At 36.0% G+C, this 21,158-nt stretch overlaps 3 protein-coding genes and 1 long non-coding RNA gene across 7 annotated transcripts; 3 read left to right on the top strand and 1 right to left on the bottom strand.

Moving 5' to 3' along the window:
- The first annotated feature begins 465 nt into the window (after window positions 1-465).
- Window positions 466-4,383, top strand: LOC110802131 (uncharacterized). Of its 2 annotated transcripts, XM_056843597.1 has the most exons (4): window positions 466-533; window positions 1,491-1,765; window positions 2,183-2,532; window positions 3,212-4,383. In XM_056843597.1, the coding sequence occupies exons 2-4, from the start codon at window positions 1,496-1,498 to the stop codon at window positions 4,185-4,187; spliced, it is 1,596 nt and encodes a 531-aa protein (XP_056699575.1). In that variant the 5' UTR covers window positions 466-533; window positions 1,491-1,495; the 3' UTR covers window positions 4,188-4,383. The 2 variants fall into 2 exon arrangements, with proteins under 2 accessions (XP_056699575.1, XP_021863253.2); XM_022007561.2 differs by lacking the exon at window positions 466-533 and having other exon boundaries at window positions 1,014-1,765.
- Window positions 4,384-4,685: 302 nt separating this feature from the next.
- LOC110802120 (beta-glucosidase 13) lies at window positions 4,686-20,816 on the bottom strand. The gene is made up of 13 exons (XM_022007553.2): window positions 20,416-20,816; window positions 20,237-20,306; window positions 19,364-19,422; window positions 19,152-19,227; window positions 18,634-18,711; window positions 18,439-18,526; window positions 17,497-17,752; window positions 17,223-17,338; window positions 16,205-16,434; window positions 16,093-16,124; window positions 15,588-15,690; window positions 15,378-15,486; window positions 4,686-5,079 (listed from the first exon to the last, which is right to left on the bottom strand). Exons 1-13 carry the CDS (start codon window positions 20,653-20,655, stop codon window positions 4,911-4,913), a joined length of 1,626 nt encoding a protein of 541 aa, XP_021863245.2. The 5' UTR covers window positions 20,656-20,816; the 3' UTR covers window positions 4,686-4,910.
- On the top strand, window positions 5,323-8,245 carry LOC130472476 (uncharacterized). Its single transcript, XR_008932857.1, has 5 exons — window positions 5,323-5,759; window positions 5,838-5,898; window positions 5,975-6,100; window positions 6,748-6,811; window positions 7,801-8,245. It is a non-coding gene; the product is annotated as an uncharacterized lncRNA (long non-coding RNA).
- On the top strand, window positions 9,384-15,371 carry LOC110781682 (uncharacterized). 3 transcript variants are annotated; one of them, XR_008932856.1, is made up of 5 exons: window positions 11,690-12,495; window positions 12,586-12,634; window positions 12,711-12,836; window positions 13,484-13,547; window positions 14,537-14,839. XR_008932856.1 is itself a non-coding variant. In XM_056843600.1 (3 exons), exons 1-2 carry the CDS (start codon window positions 10,449-10,451, stop codon window positions 13,510-13,512), a joined length of 1,038 nt encoding a protein of 345 aa, XP_056699578.1. In that variant the 5' UTR covers window positions 9,384-10,448; the 3' UTR covers window positions 13,513-13,547; window positions 14,537-15,371. The 3 variants fall into 3 exon arrangements, 1 of the variants encoding a protein (XP_056699578.1); XR_008932855.1 differs by having other exon boundaries at window positions 11,950-12,495; window positions 12,574-12,634; window positions 14,537-14,832; XM_056843600.1 differs by lacking the exons at window positions 11,690-12,495; window positions 12,586-12,634; window positions 12,711-12,836 and adding an exon at window positions 9,384-11,457 and having other exon boundaries at window positions 14,537-15,371.
- Window positions 20,817-21,158: the final 342 nt, after the last annotated feature.

The raw sequence follows: 21,158 nt of genomic DNA, 5'->3' as shown, positions 1-21,158 counted from the left end.
ATGGATTTTGGTCCTTTCCTTTTTGGAAGTGAATATCCACCAACTTATTGTTTAAAATAAATATTTTAGCACGTTTTCTAATCAGCTACTTCCCCGTTCTTATTGTATGATACAATTGAGTTTTTGACACTATTTACGTCAAACTCATTTGACTTCCTTTTGTGATTTATGTACATAAGAAAAAACATAGTGGTGTGGGATCTTGTTAGATCCGTCTTAATGAATAGTTTTTAAATATCAACTTTTTATAATTTTTTCTTATCCATAATGAAAGATATTAATGTTTGAAATCGTGCATTGACAAACGTACCTAAATAATTGTGTCATTTAAAAAAGAACAGAAGAAGTATTACTGCACATTATTATTATGTACGGTCGTATATGCAAACGAATCGTGTAACACGTTCATAGTATTCACACAATCGAATATTTGGGAGGATAATTCTATAAAAGGAAGATCATTAGCAACCTTTCAACATAAAAAAGAGAGAAATCAGTTTTGAAGCTGCTCAAGCTCGAAGCTGCTTATTCAGGTACAAAAGGTCTTGCGCGCACAAGGTGTACAATAAATTTATTGTACACTAAGATAATTTTTATGCAGTTTTTTGTAACTTTACCCTATTTTTCTGTAACTTTTATATTATAAAATTAAAAAGTTGATAGATAAACATTTTAAAGGGTTAAATGATTAATTTATACATTATTAGTGATTTTGAAGAAATAATTTTTATTCAAATGAAAAAATTTATCATTAAAAAATAGACAACTTTTACATATATAAATGTAACTTTTAAGCATTTTTAGTCAACTTTTACTCCGGTGTACAATATTTATTGTACACCCATTATAAGTAAGAATTTGTGATTCAGGTATTAGTCTTCTAATTAAGAATTTTTATTGTTGGAAAAAATAAGATAGAAATTTTTAGAAGTACAAGAAAGGAAAATACCATAGACCCATAGTGCATGATGAAATAAACCCTTTTTGATTTAATTTGTTATTTATTTATTACGTATTAGTTAGATTTATATTTCTATATCGTATAACTCTTTATTAATGAATTAATTAAAATCAAGATTTAGCTTATATAATAGGGATTTGTGTTCTAATTGTCGCTAAGGTAGAATCTACCTCTACCGGTTGTACCTGGCAAACTCTTTTGCCAATTTGTTCGGTATCGTTTTTTGTTTCCACTTTTCTCAGAGTAGTTTTTTGTTGTCAGTTTTCAAAATTAACATGATTATTATAAGTACGATTATTATTTTTAGTTCATGATTCAATATAAATAATATGATTAGTTATATTACCAAAAACTGAAATCTGACAGTGATACCGAAAACTAACAGTGATACCGGAAAACTGATAGTTATACCGAAAACTGAAGTGATACCGAAAACTGACAGTGATATCGGAAATTGCTGACGTGGCACGCTACATTCACCCTAAAAAAACATTGATATGTTTAAATTTACTTGTTCTGATGCTTATAGTGACAATGGGAAACTCCATACAAGGAGATCAGACTAAAATGTCAGCTGCTAAATCTTCACTGAGAGGCTGTGCATCAAAATTTCCTCAACCTCTGAGTTCTGAAGACTTGCAGGAAGCTCAAACTTTAGGTGATACAGTTTATCAGGTCAACCATGATAAGCTGAAGCTGCAAGACATTATTTACCGATCGTCTGAAGGCGATAAAGACGTTCTCCGGCAAGTTTTCCGGTGGGATCTCGCCCCTTACGGTGACGTCTTTCAGCATGGTTTTCAGGTACATCACAAAAAATGATCCAAAACCAATTTAACAACTTAAGCTTTGACACTAATTTAACAACTTAAATTATATTATATTTTTATTCAATGATATTTTTTTTTTGGATGTTAATTAAAGGTCAAAATACGATTTTGATCTACATTAAAGCAGTAATGTATGATACTTTTGATTATAAAACATAAATAGACGAGCTAGCTTGTTCATGAACATAAATAAACGAGTTGTTCATGAACTTAAGTGAATGAGCATACATATGTTCATGTTCTTGTTCATGTTCGAACTTCAAAATTTGTTCAAGTTCGACTCATTTATTAAATAAACGAACATGAACGAGCTTTAACCAACCCCGAACCCGAGTAGTTTATTCAGATTCTCGGCTCATTTGCCCTCCTAACTTCAAAAATTGGTTTTCAGGCACATCACAAAAATAGAGTCCACGACAAGACCTCCTACGATCTGCATTCCTACGTGCAAGGCCGTGGGAGGCCTTTGGACTCGAGGAAAACGTCTGATTTTGCGTTTATTAGCACCACCGTTAGCAACTCTTGGTATCCGCCGGTAGCAACCGGTGACGGGAACTCAAAGACAGTTGAAGTTTACAGGTACGAGATCTATGCACCGGGAGGTATATGGACTTCATTGACTCTTGGTGAAAAGAATGACAGGAAGTTTAAGAGGTTGGATGAGGTTGTTTTTGTTGGTGGAATTGCTTCTCAGTATGTTCGATCTGCTCAACTTTTCAGACTTACTGGTAATCCAGATGGGTAAGTAGCACTAGACCTGTTAAACGGGTCTGTCGGGACGGGTCGGTTTGGGTTATACAAATGTACTTTCGGGTTCGGTTTAATAAATTTCAAAACGCGTGTTATATTTTCATAAATTTGGGTAATAAATATATACAAAGACAAAGAAGTGCACAAACTATCAAATTTTCTTACATAAGCTTATATTAGTCAAATTCAACCATAAAATGAAGTATAATTCAAATCAAAATCAAATTACACCCAACAGTAAAAACACCATGTTTATTTTGTTTAAAGTTCATTATAATCTCATTTGTTATTACAAATACAACTATTTTCAACCGGTCAGGTCAAAAATGGGTTCGGTCAGGTTTTGACCCATTACTTTTCGGGTTGTTCGGGTTCGGATACAACCGGGTTTCGGGCCATAATATCTTGTTCAAGACCCAGTTTTTCCGGGTTGGGTCAATTTTTGACATGTCTAGTAAGTACTATGGTTAGATCATCCTTAATAAATTAGATCACTGTTATACACTCCATGAACAGTACCAAATTGGTCAATGTATGTATATGTATTACATCTGCTTATTCTGGCATCAGATGCAGGGTAGTCGCACTGCTATTTACACCTTCTGCTACAATTCTACAAATGTACTTTAAGGTTCACTGATTAAGGTAATATTTATGTTTATGTATGCAGGACTACAACAATAGAAAGAGCTAACAATGTGCTACTAATAAACAACAACTTCAGTCCACAATCTCATCCTTTAAAACTTCTCAACATTCAGAACCCAGTATCTGATTACACAGACTCAAACAGGACTCCCCTGTCACAAACTGTATATCAGTCATCAAACAACAACAACAACAATACCAATATCATTAATTGGTATGCTAATGATGTTGCTAATCTCGACGTATACATGAGTGCTGCACTTCGTTCATCTCATACAAACGAAGCCTATTACGTTTTACAAAACTTGGTTACGTTATTGAACTATGATCCCGGGGGCACACACGACCATGTAGTAGACGGTCCATCTTTTGTTTCGGAAATGTTCAAGTCCCTCGAATATACACCTTTCGGAGAGCATGGAATTGATGGTGCATTGAAATCGCGTGATGATGAAGCGTTCATCTTTTGCGCGAATCTTTGTCTTTTGATAAACTATGCACCAGACACCAGGAATGACACGATAGTCAAAGGTCCAATGACTGTCGTTGAGATGTTTCCTTTCTTAAAAGGAACCGTGTTTGAGAATGGCATAGATTCGGCATGTGAGTTGAAATCAGCAGAAGATGAAGCTTATTTCTTCAAGGGAAACTTATGTGCACATATAAACTATGGTTCTAACCCTCAACTGATTACGCAAGGTCAGATCGGTCAATTCATTCCTCTACTAAAGGGTACCGTGTTTGAGGGTATCGGTGTTGATGCATCATATGCTTCACATGCTGAAAATGAGGTGGCTTATTACTTTAAGTATAACAACTATGGACAAATCAATGTTAATGTGGAAGATGGGGTTGAGTATTTGTATGGTGTGTTTGTAATGGGTGACAATGCTCCTGTCATTCATAGCTTCGTGCCCCAGAAAAACCGCGGTCTTGACATACGCAGCAATCCTGGAGCTCTCCCGAGCCCTGATGAGTATGATTATGATGAACTTTGAAGATATTGGGTGTTATATGAATATCATGTGATTTAAAATCTTTTGTGCTTTTAGGCTTGTTTTGTATCTTGTTGTTTGTAATAATGTGATTTAAAATCTTTTGTGCTTTTAGGCTTGTTTTGTATCTTGTTGTTTGTAATAATGACCATCAGTCGAACTGAATAGCCCTGAGTTTTTTTTATTTTGTAGAGATGCAGAGGTTGTTTCTTTGAGTTTTTGCACTTCTCCAATGATGCAACAATGGTTCTCCATTATTTGTAGGGAAAATTGATTCTAAAGATACAACCTTTAAGCGGTCTGCTTAAAAAGGTACTTTTCGTTTAACTAAGAATAACATATTGGACCTATCTTCTTTTAGAGGGCTCCCTTCTACAATGACTAGCTACAATAAGTAATAAATTCACAACATGCTGTATTTTAAATGTTGTATTTTTAGAATTAATTTTTCCTTATTTTTATTGACCTTAAAAAATACGTGAAGTCCCATGAACAAGCTCATTCAACTCATACTAATTCATTAGTAAGAATTGGTTTTTCTTGTAATACATGCCGTCAGATTATCAGGCAAGAGTACATTCAGTAGCAGAAATCTTGGAAGTTTGGTACAAATTGCCAGTTTATAAGATTCTGACTGTTTGAGTAAGACATCTAAAGAGTGGCAAAACAAAATACACAACTAGGGGATAATGCATGTCTGAAATACATATAGAAAATCAGATGAACTCATTTATGCAGGAATTTTTTGAACCAAAAAGCAGAGCTTTTAGGGTACCTCTTCAATCCGTTTCTGAAATCGACATAACTGATCCCGTATCTGATTGTGTAACCTAAACTCCATTCAAAATTGTCCAGCAGTGACCATGCAAAGTATCCCCTTACATCAACACCATTTCTGTCAAAAACAGCATGTGTTAGTTAAGTTAACCATCATTCCCTCCGTCCTAAACTAGTTGACAAAATTCACAACAAAAATAATATTTATAACTAGGGGTGAGCAAAAAGTCACGGTACCCTGAATCGGAACCGGAACCGGTGTAATCCCCCATAATTTTATACATTTTATTAATATATTTTAACGTATAGTTAATTATATTTAAATAGAATTTATAAATTTTAGAAATAAATATATAATTAACGTATATTTATTTTATTTGATTACATTCTAAACATTTTAACGATTTATGAAATCAAAAATAATTTTAGAATTTTATGTTGAAAAGAATTTGAATTACGAAAATACGTTTTTACTTAGAAAACAATCATAATCGGTTTCGAATTCAAACATAAACTCAATTATAATCCTAGCCCAAATAACAAAGCCCAAAATAAATAACCCCAAATAAACCCATAACCCTTTCTCCTATTCAACTTCACGTGAAACAAAAATAAAAAGAGAAACAAAAGAAAACTCTCAAACCCTTGCTTCACCATTCACGTGAAAACGCACAAGACTCTCTGCTTCAGCCACCGCCGCTCCTCCTTGCTGCTATCCCTCACGCCGCCGTTCCTCTCTCCCGCCTTCACTTTCGTTGCTGCAGCCTCCCTCGCCGTCGGACCACCATCACGCCACTGGTAAGGTTTCGACCTCCTCATCTTCTCCTTCTCCCTTATTTCTTTCTCTGTTGTTTCATCCCTTCTCCTCACTCGCAGTTTCGTTCGCAGCAACCACCACCGCGCCACCAGCCGCGCCCATAACGATTGTTCGCCGCCGGTAAAGCACCTCCTTCCTCTCACCTCTTGCTTCGTTCTCCCCTTTCGTTGCCCTCCTTAATTGTTTTCTTGCACAGCACCACCAACAACCATCGCGCGGACGCTGACACCCTCCGCCGTACTCCTCCGACCAGCGTCGCCGCCCACTGTTGCCGCGCCGCCCTGCCTGCCGGCCAGCAGCTTCCCTCTCCTCTCTTTTTTTGGTTAATTCTTTACCCTTTTATTTAATTAATGTAATATTTATGTTTTAATAATTTAATTAAGGTTTTCATAATTTAAATTATTAGTTTTGATAATTTATATTTAGAATTCAGATTATATATTATAAACTAATTTATTTTCAGTTTGTTAATAATATTTAAGTTAGATTTTCAATTATGTTTACAAATTTAATTAATGTTTTATTGGATTAAATTATAGTTTTATGGTTTAACTATAAATTTCAGATTTTATGTTTTATATAATTAAATTATTAATATTCGGATTATGCGATTTGATTGAAATAATGGTTTTAATTATTAAAGTATGAATTTTAAGGTTTTAATGGTTGTAAATCATGGTAGGACGATTGTGGTTTATTAAATTTATTGTTTCGATGTTCTAAGAACGTAAATTGGCCTTGGTGAAGTTTTTAAATGAGTTCATATTGCTGAAAATTTAAAGTACGATGTTTGCAAAGAGTTTTCAACGAATTTCAATCACTAATTCAATAATTATGATGCTAGGAAACCAAATATTCAAGTTTCGATATTGAAAAATGTTCTAATTATGTTTAGGAAGGGTTTGAAGCTCCCTAATGTTGTTGAAAATTCAATATGAATTGATATGAGTCTATATTGGTTGTTGTTAGGTGGAGAATTCTCCGTAGGCGACTTTTGAATTATTAAAGTGGTCTTGCAGTTTGTTTACACAAGGTACGTACATACCTGCGTGCTTGGAATGTGTGCTAATTGTTGAAATCATGTTGATATTATTGTTGAACTTGGTGATGTTGATATTATAGACAAACTTGGTTATATGGAATGTGCATGTTTAATACTGTTGGACAAACTTATTGAACTTATTTTGCACTATAGGAACTGTAACATGTTAGTATGGATGTTTGATACAAACATGTTGGTTGGGAACACTAGATTATTCTATATGATTGGGTTGGATCAATTGGTTGTTGTTCCCTTTCTATCTTTTCACTACTTTATAAGGGCGGAGGACCTTGTTTAGTAAGTTGAAACTCTATGCCCATATACAGGGTTGCTCATGGTTAAAGGAAAGGTTGGTTAAGTTGGAATGAGTCTTGATTGATGCTTTTATGATCACTCACTTAATTCCAAGATAAAAACAGTTGTGAACAAATGTGAATTGTCTGTCTTATGTAATGGTTGAGTCATAACGGAATCTCAATTTGTAAATCATGTAAAGTGAAACTGAATAGCAATAGCTTTAGACTGTGCACGTCTGAAGTGACGGACAAACAGGAGTTGGGGTTCATGGTGGTAGCCCATGGCCTTTTCTGGGACCGGATTGATCACCGTGTCCTATTTTTATTTAAACGTTCCTCGATATCGCAGGTCACTGAGGTTACGGAGTCGCGCCCGTACCTCGTCTTCCTTAGTGAAGACTTCTGGATGGTCAACTCGGTCCATTGTCTATTTCAACTAAAATAATATTATGGTTATTAAGCCTAGCTTAGTCTAGTCAAGTATAATCGTCAATTTATTATGTTTTGTCTGTCCTTACTTATATTTATTAGTATCATGTTAGGGTTGTTGGTTTGATAGTATCATGCTAGGATTGTTGTTGTTTTAGTATGTAGTACTCAGCTTTGCTGATTACGTGCTTGTTTGTGTGTGTTGATCATGGCTATGCCTTATTGATCCTGTGATGACCCATCTTTGGTGAGCAGTCTTTAAGGATCAATAAGCGTTGACCATCTACAGGTTTGAAGATGATGCATCATTGGGATCGGGATTAGAGAGCTTGTAGTTCTATTCGTTTAATTAAGTGATTTAATTTGTTAACTTGGATTTGAAATTTGTCGTACCATTCGTATTTCCTTAATTCAGTTAAATGGGTTTGGACCTAATATGTAATAGATTATTTATGAACCTAAAAGTTAGTTTTATGTTTTCCGCTGCAAAATTCTGAATAAGCCGATACGTTTTCACACGGGCGATAATGCCTTGATAATTCTCTACGTTTTATATTAAAAGGTTATTTTAGAAAAGAGGGAATTGTCGGGGTGTTACAAAGTGGTATCTAGAAGCTAAGGTTTTATTTTAATAAATTTCTAGGCGCCTAACCATCTAGTTATTCAAAATAAATTTCTTAAAAATCGAGTTTCTACGGATTATAGTGTTCAAAAATTGGTACTTTTTTTTGGGGGGGCCGATTTCCTTTTATCTTGTTTGAAAGTATACGATATTCCTTATTTACGTTCGAAATCAAATTATTTTTCCAAGTTAAAGTGATACTTTGGACATTTTTATTTTTTTTATTATTTATTATTCAAACAAATAAATAAAAATAATATAAATACAATTTATTTATTTTTTTTAAAAATGGAGTTCAATTTTTTTTTTAGTTGGTTTAAAAGTTAGAATTCGTTAGTTAGGAAATATAAAATCTTTTTCGAATTAATAACTTTATTTTCGAATTTATTCGCTACGCATTTACTTAATTCATTTTACTTTATTTATTTTATATTTTTATTTATGTTATTATTCTATGTTATAATTTTCTTATATTATCGTTCTTTTACTTCGTCATTTAAATTATTTCAATGATTTACTTTATTTATTTTATATTTTTATTTATGTTATTATTCTATGTTATAATTTTCTTATATTATCGTTCTTTTACTTCGTCATTTAAATTATTTCAATGATTTAGTTTATGAGAGATGGGTAGTATAAGAAGGGCATATAAGATAGAATTATATGTGCATTAGTAGCTAGTCAACGCTAGCATTAGAAATTGATTGTTATGTACGTGCGTGTGCTAATTGTTTAAGTGTTACATTTACATGTGCATAAAGAATTGTTTGATTCCACCAAACTTATTGATTACTGAACCTTGTTTATGTTTTGGCTGGAAAATCGTTAGTGAGACCTTGAATTGTTTATTTCAGGAATAAAATGTTTCTTTCCAAGTATACCAATATAGGATCCTTCGAGAAACTTGATATAGAAACCCCAGATATTTATGTGAAGAAAATTGTGTTTGGATGTGAATATTATGCTAAGGTTCAAGGGCAACCTATCTTAATGAGAAAGGATATCATAGCAGCCACTATCATTAATTGCTTACCTAACAAATTTCCATACCTAGAACTCAAGGAAAAGTTTAAAGACATGCATTCTGATGATGGAACACCAAAGTTGATTAAGTATGAGACTAGGGATGGTAGGTAGAGATATGACGTAGAGATCCTGACCACCATTATTGAGGTCGTAGAAAATGGGTTCAAGGAGGGTAGAAACTCATGGAGTCATGCTTGGGATGCAGTTACAGAAGAACCTATGGGAGTAAGTGTAAATAATGACCTAGAGGAAAATGATGTAGCTGTGGAGAATGAGAATGTAGATGTTGAGGCAGAGAATCCTAACCCAGCGACCCATGAGCCAACCATTGAGATTTCTAGTGATTCAGATGAAGAGCTCGAAAGTGAACAGGAGATGGCAAGTGAGCCTAATCAAGATGAAGACATGGAAGAAGATGCAAACCCTGAGGAAGACCCCGATGAAGACCCTGAAGAAGAGTTCGATGATCTTGAGATCTAAAGTCACTCCTAAAACTTTCAGGAGCGATGGATAGGCAAGAGGCCACAAATATTTTGAAGTCATAAATAGTTAATTAGCTCTTTCATGTTTTAAAGAATAAGTAGCAAGCAAAGCTACAACTGTTTAAGGTTTAAGTTTATTGAAGTTTGAGATGTTCTTTATTATTTTCAAGGATGTAATAAACCTCTATGGAGTTAGCAATAAAAGTTAAAGTTTTCAAGGAATTGTTCTTTATTCTATTTTGAGGATTCCATAATACCCCAACCTCTAGGTAGTACGTCATGGATTAATTTTTCTATTGGGTGCATACTCAGTGTGAATTGTGGATCAATTTAATTGCCACAATAATATTAAATGATTTGAGTACATAAAGGAAGTGAGGGCCAATCTAGACCCTCATGACCAATATGATTCAAAATGTTATGCCTTATGTGCAGTGTGTGAATGTCTTTCGTGAATTATTGAGGATGATTATTTTTCAATGATTATTGCATCTTGTAGACGATCGTTGCACCTTCGTAAACGATTGTCGTGCCTTCATAGATGATGTGTATTAATGTGAACAGTGTTGGTTGAGGTGATCTTTATGGTCAATTCAAGTATTAAATTGTATGGGATAACGTATAGGTGATGTTTCAAACCTAAAGTAGAGTATTCTAATTGCAGGTCACGTTCTAGAATGGCCAACAACAATGATCTAGCCGTGGCTATTCGCCTTTTGGCGGAAAAGCTGACTCAGTAAAGAACTGAGCGCCCCAAATCTGCAGGGGAAATGTTTGAAAGACTTGCTAGGGTTAAACCACCATACTTCAAGGGACAATCAGACCTTACCTTCTTAGAAAATAGGATTAGGGAGTTTGAGAAACAGTTTGAGGCTGTGAGTTGCCCTATGAGTATGAGAGTAGGTCAAGCTGTCCTTTACCTAAAAGATGAAGCCGATCTGTGGTGGAGAGAGAATGAAACTAGGCTAAGTACTGCCGAGAGATTTAATTGGGACTCATTTGTTGTTGCATTGAGGGAAAAGTTTTATCCTCCTTTTATTACAAAACGAAAAGCGCAGGAATTCATAAACCTTGGGATGGGGAGTATGACCATCGCTGAATATTATAGCAAATTTATAGCGTTGTCGAAGTTTACACCTGAGGTTGTAGCCATAGAGGAGATAAAGGCTCAGATGTTTGAGCAAGGGTTGACCGATGAGATCCAGTTGGAATTAGGTGGAGAAACCTTTATACCTTTAGAGAATGCGTATGAGAGAACCGCCCATATTCATGGTTTACAGTCTAGAAGGGACAAGAAAAATGTTGTTGGGGAGAAAAGAAAAGAGTTTGATGCTGGGAAAAACCGAGGGAATTTCAAGAAGAATAGAAACGTGAATAGGAATGAGAGTGGAAATGGAAATTTTCAGGGAAGAAGCAATCAGGGGCACCACAACAATTCGAACCAATCTAAGAGAGTGCATCATTGCAAGATGTGCAGTAGCAATCACCCTGGTAAGAACTGCAACGGAGAATTAGTGACCTGCAACTATTGTCAAAAAAGGGGACATAGGGAGTATGAGTGCTTCACTAAGCACAGAAAGGAACAAAATAGTAATAAAGCTGGAAACCAAGTGAGGTTTAACCAGTCTGGAGGTCAAAATTCAAAGCCTGGAGGGGCACAAAACAATCAAGAGAACTATAATAAGCCTGCAAATGATAACAACAACCCGAATAAGGCTCCAGGAAAGTTGTACATGATGAATCAGAATGAGGATGAACGATCTGCCGATATAGATTCTGGTACTTTTCTATTAACTCCGCGCAAGTTAAGCGTTATTTAATTCGTGGTGACTTGTTCTTTTGTTTCGTCATCTGTTGTGAAAAGTCTAAAGTTAGTAGTTTTAATGAAATGGGAATTTTGAAAGAGAATTCGTCGAAAGAGAATTCGTCGAAAGAGAATTTTGAATTAGCTATTCCCTGAGGTGAGTTACGAGGGCGTAACTCGTTTTCTTTAAGGGGGTAGAATGCGATAGAAATTCGCGCTTTTTACCTATTTTTATGGTATTTTTATGCATTTTATGCTTATTTTTAGCAACCTTTACAAGTTGATGCAAAGCAAATAGATTCTCCGCATAAGAAAAGGTGTTCATGAGTAACACAAACAGCCTTGAGTTGGCAAAATAGTGCACTTAGGTGGCACAAATACTTCTCTAGTAAGAATAAGTTAAAAGCTTTTGGGAAAAGTGTGGGAAATTTCTTGTCAAGTTTCGGGACGAAACTTCTTTTAAGAGGGGTAGATTGTAATCCCCCATAATTTTATACATTTTATTAATATATTTTAACGTATAGTTAATTATATTTAAATAGAATTTATAAATTTTAGAAATAAATATATAATTAACGTATATTTATTTTATTTGATTACATTCTAAACATTTTAACGATTTATGAAATCAAAAATAATTTTAGAATTTTATGTTGAAAAGAATTTGAATTACGAAAATACGTTTTTACTTAGAAAACAATCATAATCGGTTTCGAATTCAAACATAAACTCAATTATAATCCTAGCCCAAATAACAAAGCCCAAAATAAATAACCCCAAATAAACCCATAACCCTTTCTCCTATTCAACTTCACGTGAAACAAAAATAAAAAGAGAAACAAAAGAAAACTCTCAAACCCTTGCTTCACCATTCACGTGAAAACGCACAAGACTCTCTGCTTCAGCCACCGCCGCTCCTCCTTGCTGCTATCCCTCACGCCGCCGTTCCTCTCTCCCGCCTTCACTTTCGTTGCTGCAGCCTCCCTCGCCGTCGGACCACCATCACGCCACTGGTAAGGTTTCGACCTCCTCATCTTCTCCTTCTCCCTTATTTCTTTCTCTGTTGTTTCATCCCTTCTCCTCACTCGCAGTTTCGTTCGCAGCAACCACCACCGCGCCACCAGCCGCGCCCATAACGATTGTTCGCCGCCGGTAAAGCACCTCCTTCCTCTCACCTCTTGCTTCGTTCTCCCCTTTCGTTGCCCTCCTTAATTGTTTTCTTGCACAGCACCACCAACAACCATCGCGCGGACGCTGACACCCTCCGCCGTACTCCTCCGACCAGCGTCGCCGCCCACTGTTGCCGCGCCGCCCTGCCTGCCGGCCAGCAGCTTCCCTCTCCTCTCTTTTTTTGGTTAATTCTTTACCCTTTTATTTAATTAATGTAATATTTATGTTTTAATAATTTAATTAAGGTTTTCATAATTTAAATTATTAGTTTTGATAATTTATATTTAGAATTCAGATTATATATTATAAACTAATTTATTTTCAGTTTGTTAATAATATTTAAGTTAGATTTTCAATTATGTTTACAAATTTAATTAATGTTTTATTGGATTAAATTATAGTTTTATGGTTTAACTATAAATTTCAGATTTTATGTTTTATATAATTAAATTATTAATATTCGGATTATGCGATTTGATTGAAATAATGGTTTTAATTATTAAAGTATGAATTTTAAGGTTTTAATGGTTGTAAATCATGGTAGGACGATTGTGGTTTATTAAATTTATTGTTTCGATGTTCTAAGAACGTAAATTGGCCTTGGTGAAGTTTTTAAATGAGTTCATATTGCTGAAAATTTAAAGTACGATGTTTGCAAAGAGTTTTCAACGAATTTCAATCACTAATTCAATAATTATGATGCTAGGAAACCAAATATTCAAGTTTCGATATTGAAAAATGTTCTAATTATGTTTAGGAAGGGTTTGAAGCTCCCTAATGTTGTTGAAAATTCAATATGAATTGATATGAGTCTATATTGGTTGTTGTTAGGTGGAGAATTCTCCGTAGGCGACTTTTGAATTATTAAAGTGGTCTTGCAGTTTGTTTACACAAGGTACGTACATACCTGCGTGCTTGGAATGTGTGCTAATTGTTGAAATCATGTTGATATTATTGTTGAACTTGGTGATGTTGATATTATAGACAAACTTGGTTATATGGAATGTGCATGTTTAATACTGTTGGACAAACTTATTGAACTTATTTTGCACTATAGGAACTGTAACATGTTAGTATGGATGTTTGATACAAACATGTTGGTTGGGAACACTAGATTATTCTATATGATTGGGTTGGATCAATTGGTTGTTGTTCCCTTTCTATCTTTTCACTACTTTATAAGGGCGGAGGACCTTGTTTAGTAAGTTGAAACTCTATGCCCATATACAGGGTTGCTCATGGTTAAAGGAAAGGTTGGTTAAGTTGGAATGAGTCTTGATTGATGCTTTTATGATCACTCACTTAATTCCAAGATAAAAACAGTTGTGAACAAATGTGAATTGTCTGTCTTATGTAATGGTTGAGTCATAACGGAATCTCAATTTGTAAATCATGTAAAGTGAAACTGAATAGCAATAGCTTTAGACTGTGCACGTCTGAAGTGACGGACAAACAGGAGTTGGGGTTCATGGTGGTAGCCCATGGCCTTTTCTGGGACCGGATTGATCACCGTGTCCTATTTTTATTTAAACGTTCCTCGATATCGCAGGTCACTGAGGTTACGGAGTCGCGCCCGTACCTCGTCTTCCTTAGTGAAGACTTCTGGATGGTCAACTCGGTCCATTGTCTATTTCAACTAAAATAATATTATGGTTATTAAGCCTAGCTTAGTCTAGTCAAGTATAATCGTCAATTTATTATGTTTTGTCTGTCCTTACTTATATTTATTAGTATCATGTTAGGGTTGTTGGTTTGATAGTATCATGCTAGGATTGTTGTTGTTTTAGTATGTAGTACTCAGCTTTGCTGATTACGTGCTTGTTTGTGTGTGTTGATCATGGCTATGCCTTATTGATCCTGTGATGACCCATCTTTGGTGAGCAGTCTTTAAGGATCAATAAGCGTTGACCATCTACAGGTTTGAAGATGATGCATCATTGGGATCGGGATTAGAGAGCTTGTAGTTCTATTCGTTTAATTAAGTGATTTAATTTGTTAACTTGGATTTGAAATTTGTCGTACCATTCGTATTTCCTTAATTCAGTTAAATGGGTTTGGACCTAATATGTAATAGATTATTTATGAACCTAAAAGTTAGTTTTATGTTTTCCGCTGCAAAATTCTGAATAAGCCGATACGTTTTCACACGGGCGATAATGCCTTGATAATTCTCTACGTTTTATATTAAAAGGTTATTTTAGAAAAGAGGGAATTGTCGGGGTGTTACAACCGGAACCTGATGTGCAAGTTCCGGTTCCGAGTAACAAAATTGGGACCTTGTCGAAACAGGTTCCGGTTCCGATTCTTAATTTTTCGGAACGGGTACCCTGTACACATCGATTCTAACATAAAATATCCAAAATAAGGGACCGGGCCATATAAAATGCTTCATATGCCCAAAATATAAAACAATTCAAGCTAGTTTTTGGAAAATAAAAATGTAGAATTACAATTTAAGCCAAAACTATAAAATAATCTAAGCCCTCATCATAAGTAGACTTTTTAAAATAAATTAGCAATAATTTACTTAATTTTAAAATGACAGGGTCCTTGAACCAGAACGAACCCGGTTCGCATTTTCAGGAACCTGTTGCAACAGGTTTTGGTTCCCGTTTTCAGGAACCTGTTGCAACAAGTTCCAGCAAGTTCCAGCCGGTTCCTGAAATTTAACAGGCCCCTATTTATAACAGTAGTTGAGCAAGATATTGCAGGTCTGAATCCTTACTGAATTGCTTCTCTTAGGAAACGCAAATGGTGGTAATGGTAGTCTATCCTTATCGTGTCAACGAGGGCCTCTTCAAGTGATAATGTGGAGTTATTCTGCTCACCAATTCCTGCACAAAGAATTAGACACACGCGAAAATGTACTACTGAGTATTTTTTTCTGAAGATAACTTTGTCAAATTCAGAAGTTGAGCAAGAAAAGTAGTGTTACCATTTTCAGTGATATATATCACTTGTGATTTGTACTTCCTTTTCATGTAAAGCAGAAGATCCCTTATCCCTCTTGGATAAATGTTAAACCCATTAGAAGCACCCTGAAATCGGAATTGATGAAGCAATAAAGCCACGGAGGAAAGTGTGATAAGAAGTAAAATCTTTCCGATAGAGTATAAAACTAATCTTGGGCTTTCAACCATTAACTTAAGCTTTTGGTTGAGTTGGTCCTTTGACATGGTATCGAGGCCAGCGTGATACAAAGGTCACGGGTTCAAATCTCATCTACCCCTCCTTCCAAAGTGGAATATTTAGCGCTGGGAATGGGGAGGCCCATGCAACAACACAATTTAAGCCCAAAGGGCTTTCATCTGAAGAGGCGTGATAGAATATAAAACTAATATTGGGGCTTCAACCATTAGCTTAAGCTTTTGGTTGAGTTGGTCCCTTTGACACTTTCAACAACAATTTCACAGTTATAGACCTCATGGTTCAATTCTTACCTTTGGACCGATGGGAACTCCATGCCGCTCATCTGCAGTAAAATTCGTTAGTTGATAATCAATATCTCAATAGTATAGCATCATCAAATCGCAAGTGCTTTGAACTGCTTACTTGTATAGGTACCAAGCCAATCTGAGAGGTAGCTTAATCTCGTTCTTGAGCCATTGAGAGATGATGGTGGAGTATTCGCTACATACGAAGCAGTGTAATAATTGAGTCCTAGAAAATCAAGAGATCCTTTTATTGTCATTGACTGCTCTGTTGTGAACTTTGGCAATCGATCATTGACTAAAGAAGTCATGCTATCGGGATAATTTCCTCTTGTAAAAGGTTCCATGAACCTAATAACAAATGAAGAAGAGGAAACACATGTTATAAATCTTGTGGACCAGAGATTATGCCAAGGCTGAACTACAGCTTAAAGGGTTTTGGTTCCTAGATCAAAGCAATGCGCGCGTTTTTAAGAAAATCATCTAAAATGCCATTTAGGAGGCCAAGAAGATGGTTCTAAGCACCCAATATGACCCCCGGGACCCATGGGGTATATGATAAGCGACCGGACCTCTAACGTTTCCGGTTTCCGAAAATGTCCAAATTATCCACGCTTTTTGGCCAAATGTGGAGGTTCCGGGACGCGGTCTCGAAATCTCCTCAAATTTGGATAATAGCCATTAACATGTCTTTAAGTGACCAACCAGTGGGTTATTATGATTCAAAACTTCCTTAAAGTATCTCCAATGGTTGCTAGTTTAAGTTGTAGCTTGTAATGTCATGTCACTTTTTCAAGCTACCTCTTTTCTAGCTATGAATGTACTCCAATGGTTAAGCACAACGTTTACCTAATTTTATAACTTTCAGAATTTTTCTGTGGGTTTCCCTCTAGAAAAATTTCAAGCTAATTAGCCTGGTAGAGCAAATTTGCTTGAATAAGCTAGAACCCCTCTTTTTTACTCCAATGGTTGGCAAATAGCTTGAGAAAAATATATAATTGCTTACAAGTCCCTATTAGTAACCATTGGAGATGCTCTTAGACTTATTTGACAACAGGACACATTCCCGGGAATTTAAGGAGCTTCCGAGACTGGGTCCCGGAACCTCCTATTGTATTATCAACAAAGAAATAACTTACCACCCAATTGTAAAGTCGAGTGCTCGTTGAGTAGCATCGAGGTCTTGTATAGACTTTGATAATGGCACATACCAATTTGTCGCTAAGACAATCCCAATCTTTCCCTTTTGAGATGCCTGCACTACATTAGGAACTTGTCAAAAACAACCTCCACGCTATCTTCACCATGGCACATTTACAACTTGCTATGTACAGTAAGCCATTGCTGCATTGTTTTACATAGTAAAGATCAGATAAATGATTGTTCTTATAGCAATTAAAGATGGTGATTAACCTGATATTTCAGCTTGTACAAGTTGGCAGCTGCCGCATGAGAAAGAATAAGGTTGTGAGCCACAATGTACGGCTCAGTTCCGGAATCACCGGCAGAGCAATTGAGCTGAAGCCATTTAGAACATCGACCTGGCGGTCCATAACCTACTGCATAGCCAGTTAAGTCATAAAATAGTGGCTCATTCAGTGTAATCCAATGCTTAACCCTGTCTCCGAATTTTTTGTAGCATAACTCTGCATAATCCCTAAAGTCATTTCTGTAAGAAAATATAAAAAATTCGTCAACTGCTAAACATCAATACATAACAATTCAAGTTAGAGGCACAATGGAGTTTGTCCATTTTTCCAAGTGTGTTATTTTATTACATAGCCATTTTCATGATAATATCTCAACGAACCATGCAGGTTCTGGTTGTTGCATGTAGTAAGTTGTAAATATTTGACATATACGAAGTATATTACACAAACAAGATACTCCTAATCAAGCAAATTTAAAATTGGCATAGGGGTGTCACACATTTAAAATTAAGTACTCCTCCCTCCATTCTTAAATAAGTGTCCTGTATTCCTAATTGGGTATTCCTATTTAAGTGTCATGTTTCTATTTTTGGACATACACTTTTCCCACTTTTCCACAAATCATGATTGTTTTTTCTTACACATTCTACACTTTTCCCACTTTTCCATCCCCACATCCACTTTTATTTGCACTTTATCAATAAACAATCATCTATTTTTCCCCCTTCCCCATAAAAACACTCGCAATCATTGTTTTTCTTACACACTTTTCACAATTCTAATACCCGTGTTTTTCACCAAATGAGACACTTATTTAGGTGAGGGAGTACTTGATTTCTCTTCAATTAATTCTAGCTTCCCTGGGGCTGGGTTCAGCTTGTTATTCCTTTATTATTATACTGCGACAAAACAGGGTCGTGCTTACATTATGTTTCTACTTAAGAAGCCACCATATTTGTCTTCTAAAGCTTGAGGAAGATCACCGTGTAATAGGGTGACGAAGGGCTTTATACCTGCACTTTGATCAATCAATGTCAAGATATAAGTTGATTATTTGAACAATATGAAGCCCAAATTAAACAATTTGACTTATTGCATGAATATGGTGTGATTTACATACCGTTGTTAAGTAGCTCATTGATGAGATTGTTGTAGTATCTGATTCCTTTCCGGTTGACACCTCCACTTAGCTTTCCTTCTGGAAGAAAACACATCCAAGAAGGGAAAAGTTTGAGAATTTGTGTAACTAAAGCATCACACAATGTAATGGTCCAGAACCTAGTGTGAGGAGACCATGATAATCTACTAATAATAGGATGATTTTTTTTTTTTGACATAAATGGAAAGATTCTTAGGTGCACCTAGTGCTAGGCCGGTGCACCAAATGTGTTTTTATGCCCGTTGATGGTCCCGCTCAGGTTCTCTGCACACACGAGGGGGGAAATACGACTTACCGCATCATCACATCCCAAACCCATTCGTGCTTAAAACCCGATATCAGATTACATCCATTCTTAGCACGAGGCAAATTCCAACAGACAGTTTGTTTTACCATCACTTAACAACAAAATAACACAAAATTGAATTGGAAGATTTCAAAGAATTATGCCTTTTTTGAAAATCAAAATGGGCTCTTACTTGGCAGTATCCTGGACCACGAGATTGAGAATCTATAAGCATCTAATCCCATTTCTTTTATGAGCTTCACATCTTCCTGCAAATAACAAGTACAGGAATATAAACATTCTTAATTAATTGTTCTGAAATACAAGTCGATTTGATATGGATTTAAATGGATGAGCATCTAATCCCTCTCCATATTTTTCTCAAACCGCAAATAAACTACATACTTTATACCGATGGTAAGAATCTGTGGCAACATCTCCATTGCTACCATCCTTGATTTTACCTATATGTCAACAGAACAAGCAAATTAACACACTGAAATATTGATTTTCTAGGCATCCTAAAATTGGAGAATGAACATTATTTTCAAACAGAGGAAGCAGAAATGTGTTTTTTAATCATGTGGAACTTCTCGATTGGCTCTCCGTTCCATAGCACCTGAAGCTTAGCGGAGGTAACACAGTTCATGACAGAATATAAACTATTTAACTTAATATCATATAGAAGAAATTGCTGCAAATTGTGTATACCAACTGCTCACAAGAAAACCGGGATCTTCACCTTTGCTCCCAGCTCACAAAGGTAAAAGATGGCTGTGGGCCGGAAAAGCCCGGCCCGGCAAGAAAAAAGCACAGCACAGCCTGACACGAGCATGAAGTCGTGGGCCGGGCCTTCGCCACATTTTTTTGGAAGCCAAGACAAGACACGGCACGGCAAAGCACGCTAGAATTAGTAAAATTAGGCTTAGGCGTCACGGCCTATAGGCCATGTTTTGAAAATTTTGGCCCGGCGCAGTGTGGGCTTGGTGTGGACCAGGCCAGTTCTTGACCCAAAGCCTGACCCGGCCATCTTTACCCAAAGGTGGTCCATTGGAGAACACCAGACCAGTATGTATCCATGCTATTATGGGTGTATTGAGATATGAGCAACTTATAAGGTTTGGAGTGCTTTTTCTGATTTTTTTTTTGTGTGTAAACTTTTAATTGATACAATTGAGTGATGTTGGCCTCTTAGTGTAATATAAACACGTCTTATCATAGAATCCTAAGTTCATGGTTCAACATAAAGGCCAGGGAGAGGAAGAAACAGAGAGTTACCTGGATACTTGTGAACATAGGTATCCCATATGCTGGGACCTCTACCATCCTCCTTCACTGCACCTTCATACTGAAATGCAAAAACAATTTCATTTTAATTCCCTCTCGAGCACACTGTAAGAAAACACGGCTCAAAGTGACGCTTTTTCGGTAAAATATTGGGTAATATGGGTGACTACCTGGTAAGCAGAAGAAGCAACACCAAAAATGAAACCATGAGGAAAGGAAGTACGATTCAGAAAAGCATTGTGGTAGTTTTCCTGAGCAACAGATTGTCTAATGCAAAGCGCAAAAAGCAACCCTAAGATGATGCTAATCATTTTTACACCTTCAAGTAGTGTGCAACAATGCCATCTTTTATTTGCCATTAAACTGTCTCCTCTTTTGTTGTTCTTCTTTATGTCTGAGGAGTGATTCATAGAGTTTATCAAACACTATATAGCCCGGTTCAAATGTTGCAATCTTGCACCGTACTCTATACCAATGTTCCCTAATGGAAAGGATTCCACTTTCCAACTAAAGGATTGGGGGCCCCACTCTCAAAGTGTCTGGCCCACTGATCCAGACCGGGTTGACCCGAGAGGGGTTCCAGCCTGGTAGGACACTTCATCTTACCTTATTATAAAAAAACTATATAGCCTTAGTCCAAATGTTGCATCTTGCATCGTACGCTATTACTTGTAGCCATTCTTGGGCCCATTTGTAAAATAGAATAAAGCTACAAATCTCATTGAATAATACATTGGTGACTCACAGATTATGTTTGAGCACACCAAAGTTTTATTTTGGCATATATGCCAGAGTCAAGCTTCATTGAAATTATAACACTGGTATGCTAGGCTTATCACATCGAGTAGTCAGATTCGTTTGATTAAATAATAAACTTTGCCTCTTTGGCGTACTGTATACTCTAATGAAGCTG

Source organism: Spinacia oleracea, chromosome 4 (genome assembly GCF_020520425.1).
Source record: "Spinacia oleracea cultivar Varoflay chromosome 4, BTI_SOV_V1, whole genome shotgun sequence".
In the NCBI taxonomy this organism is placed as follows: Eukaryota; Viridiplantae; Streptophyta; class Magnoliopsida; order Caryophyllales; family Amaranthaceae; genus Spinacia; species Spinacia oleracea.
This window is presented reverse-complemented; position numbering and strand designations above follow the sequence as displayed.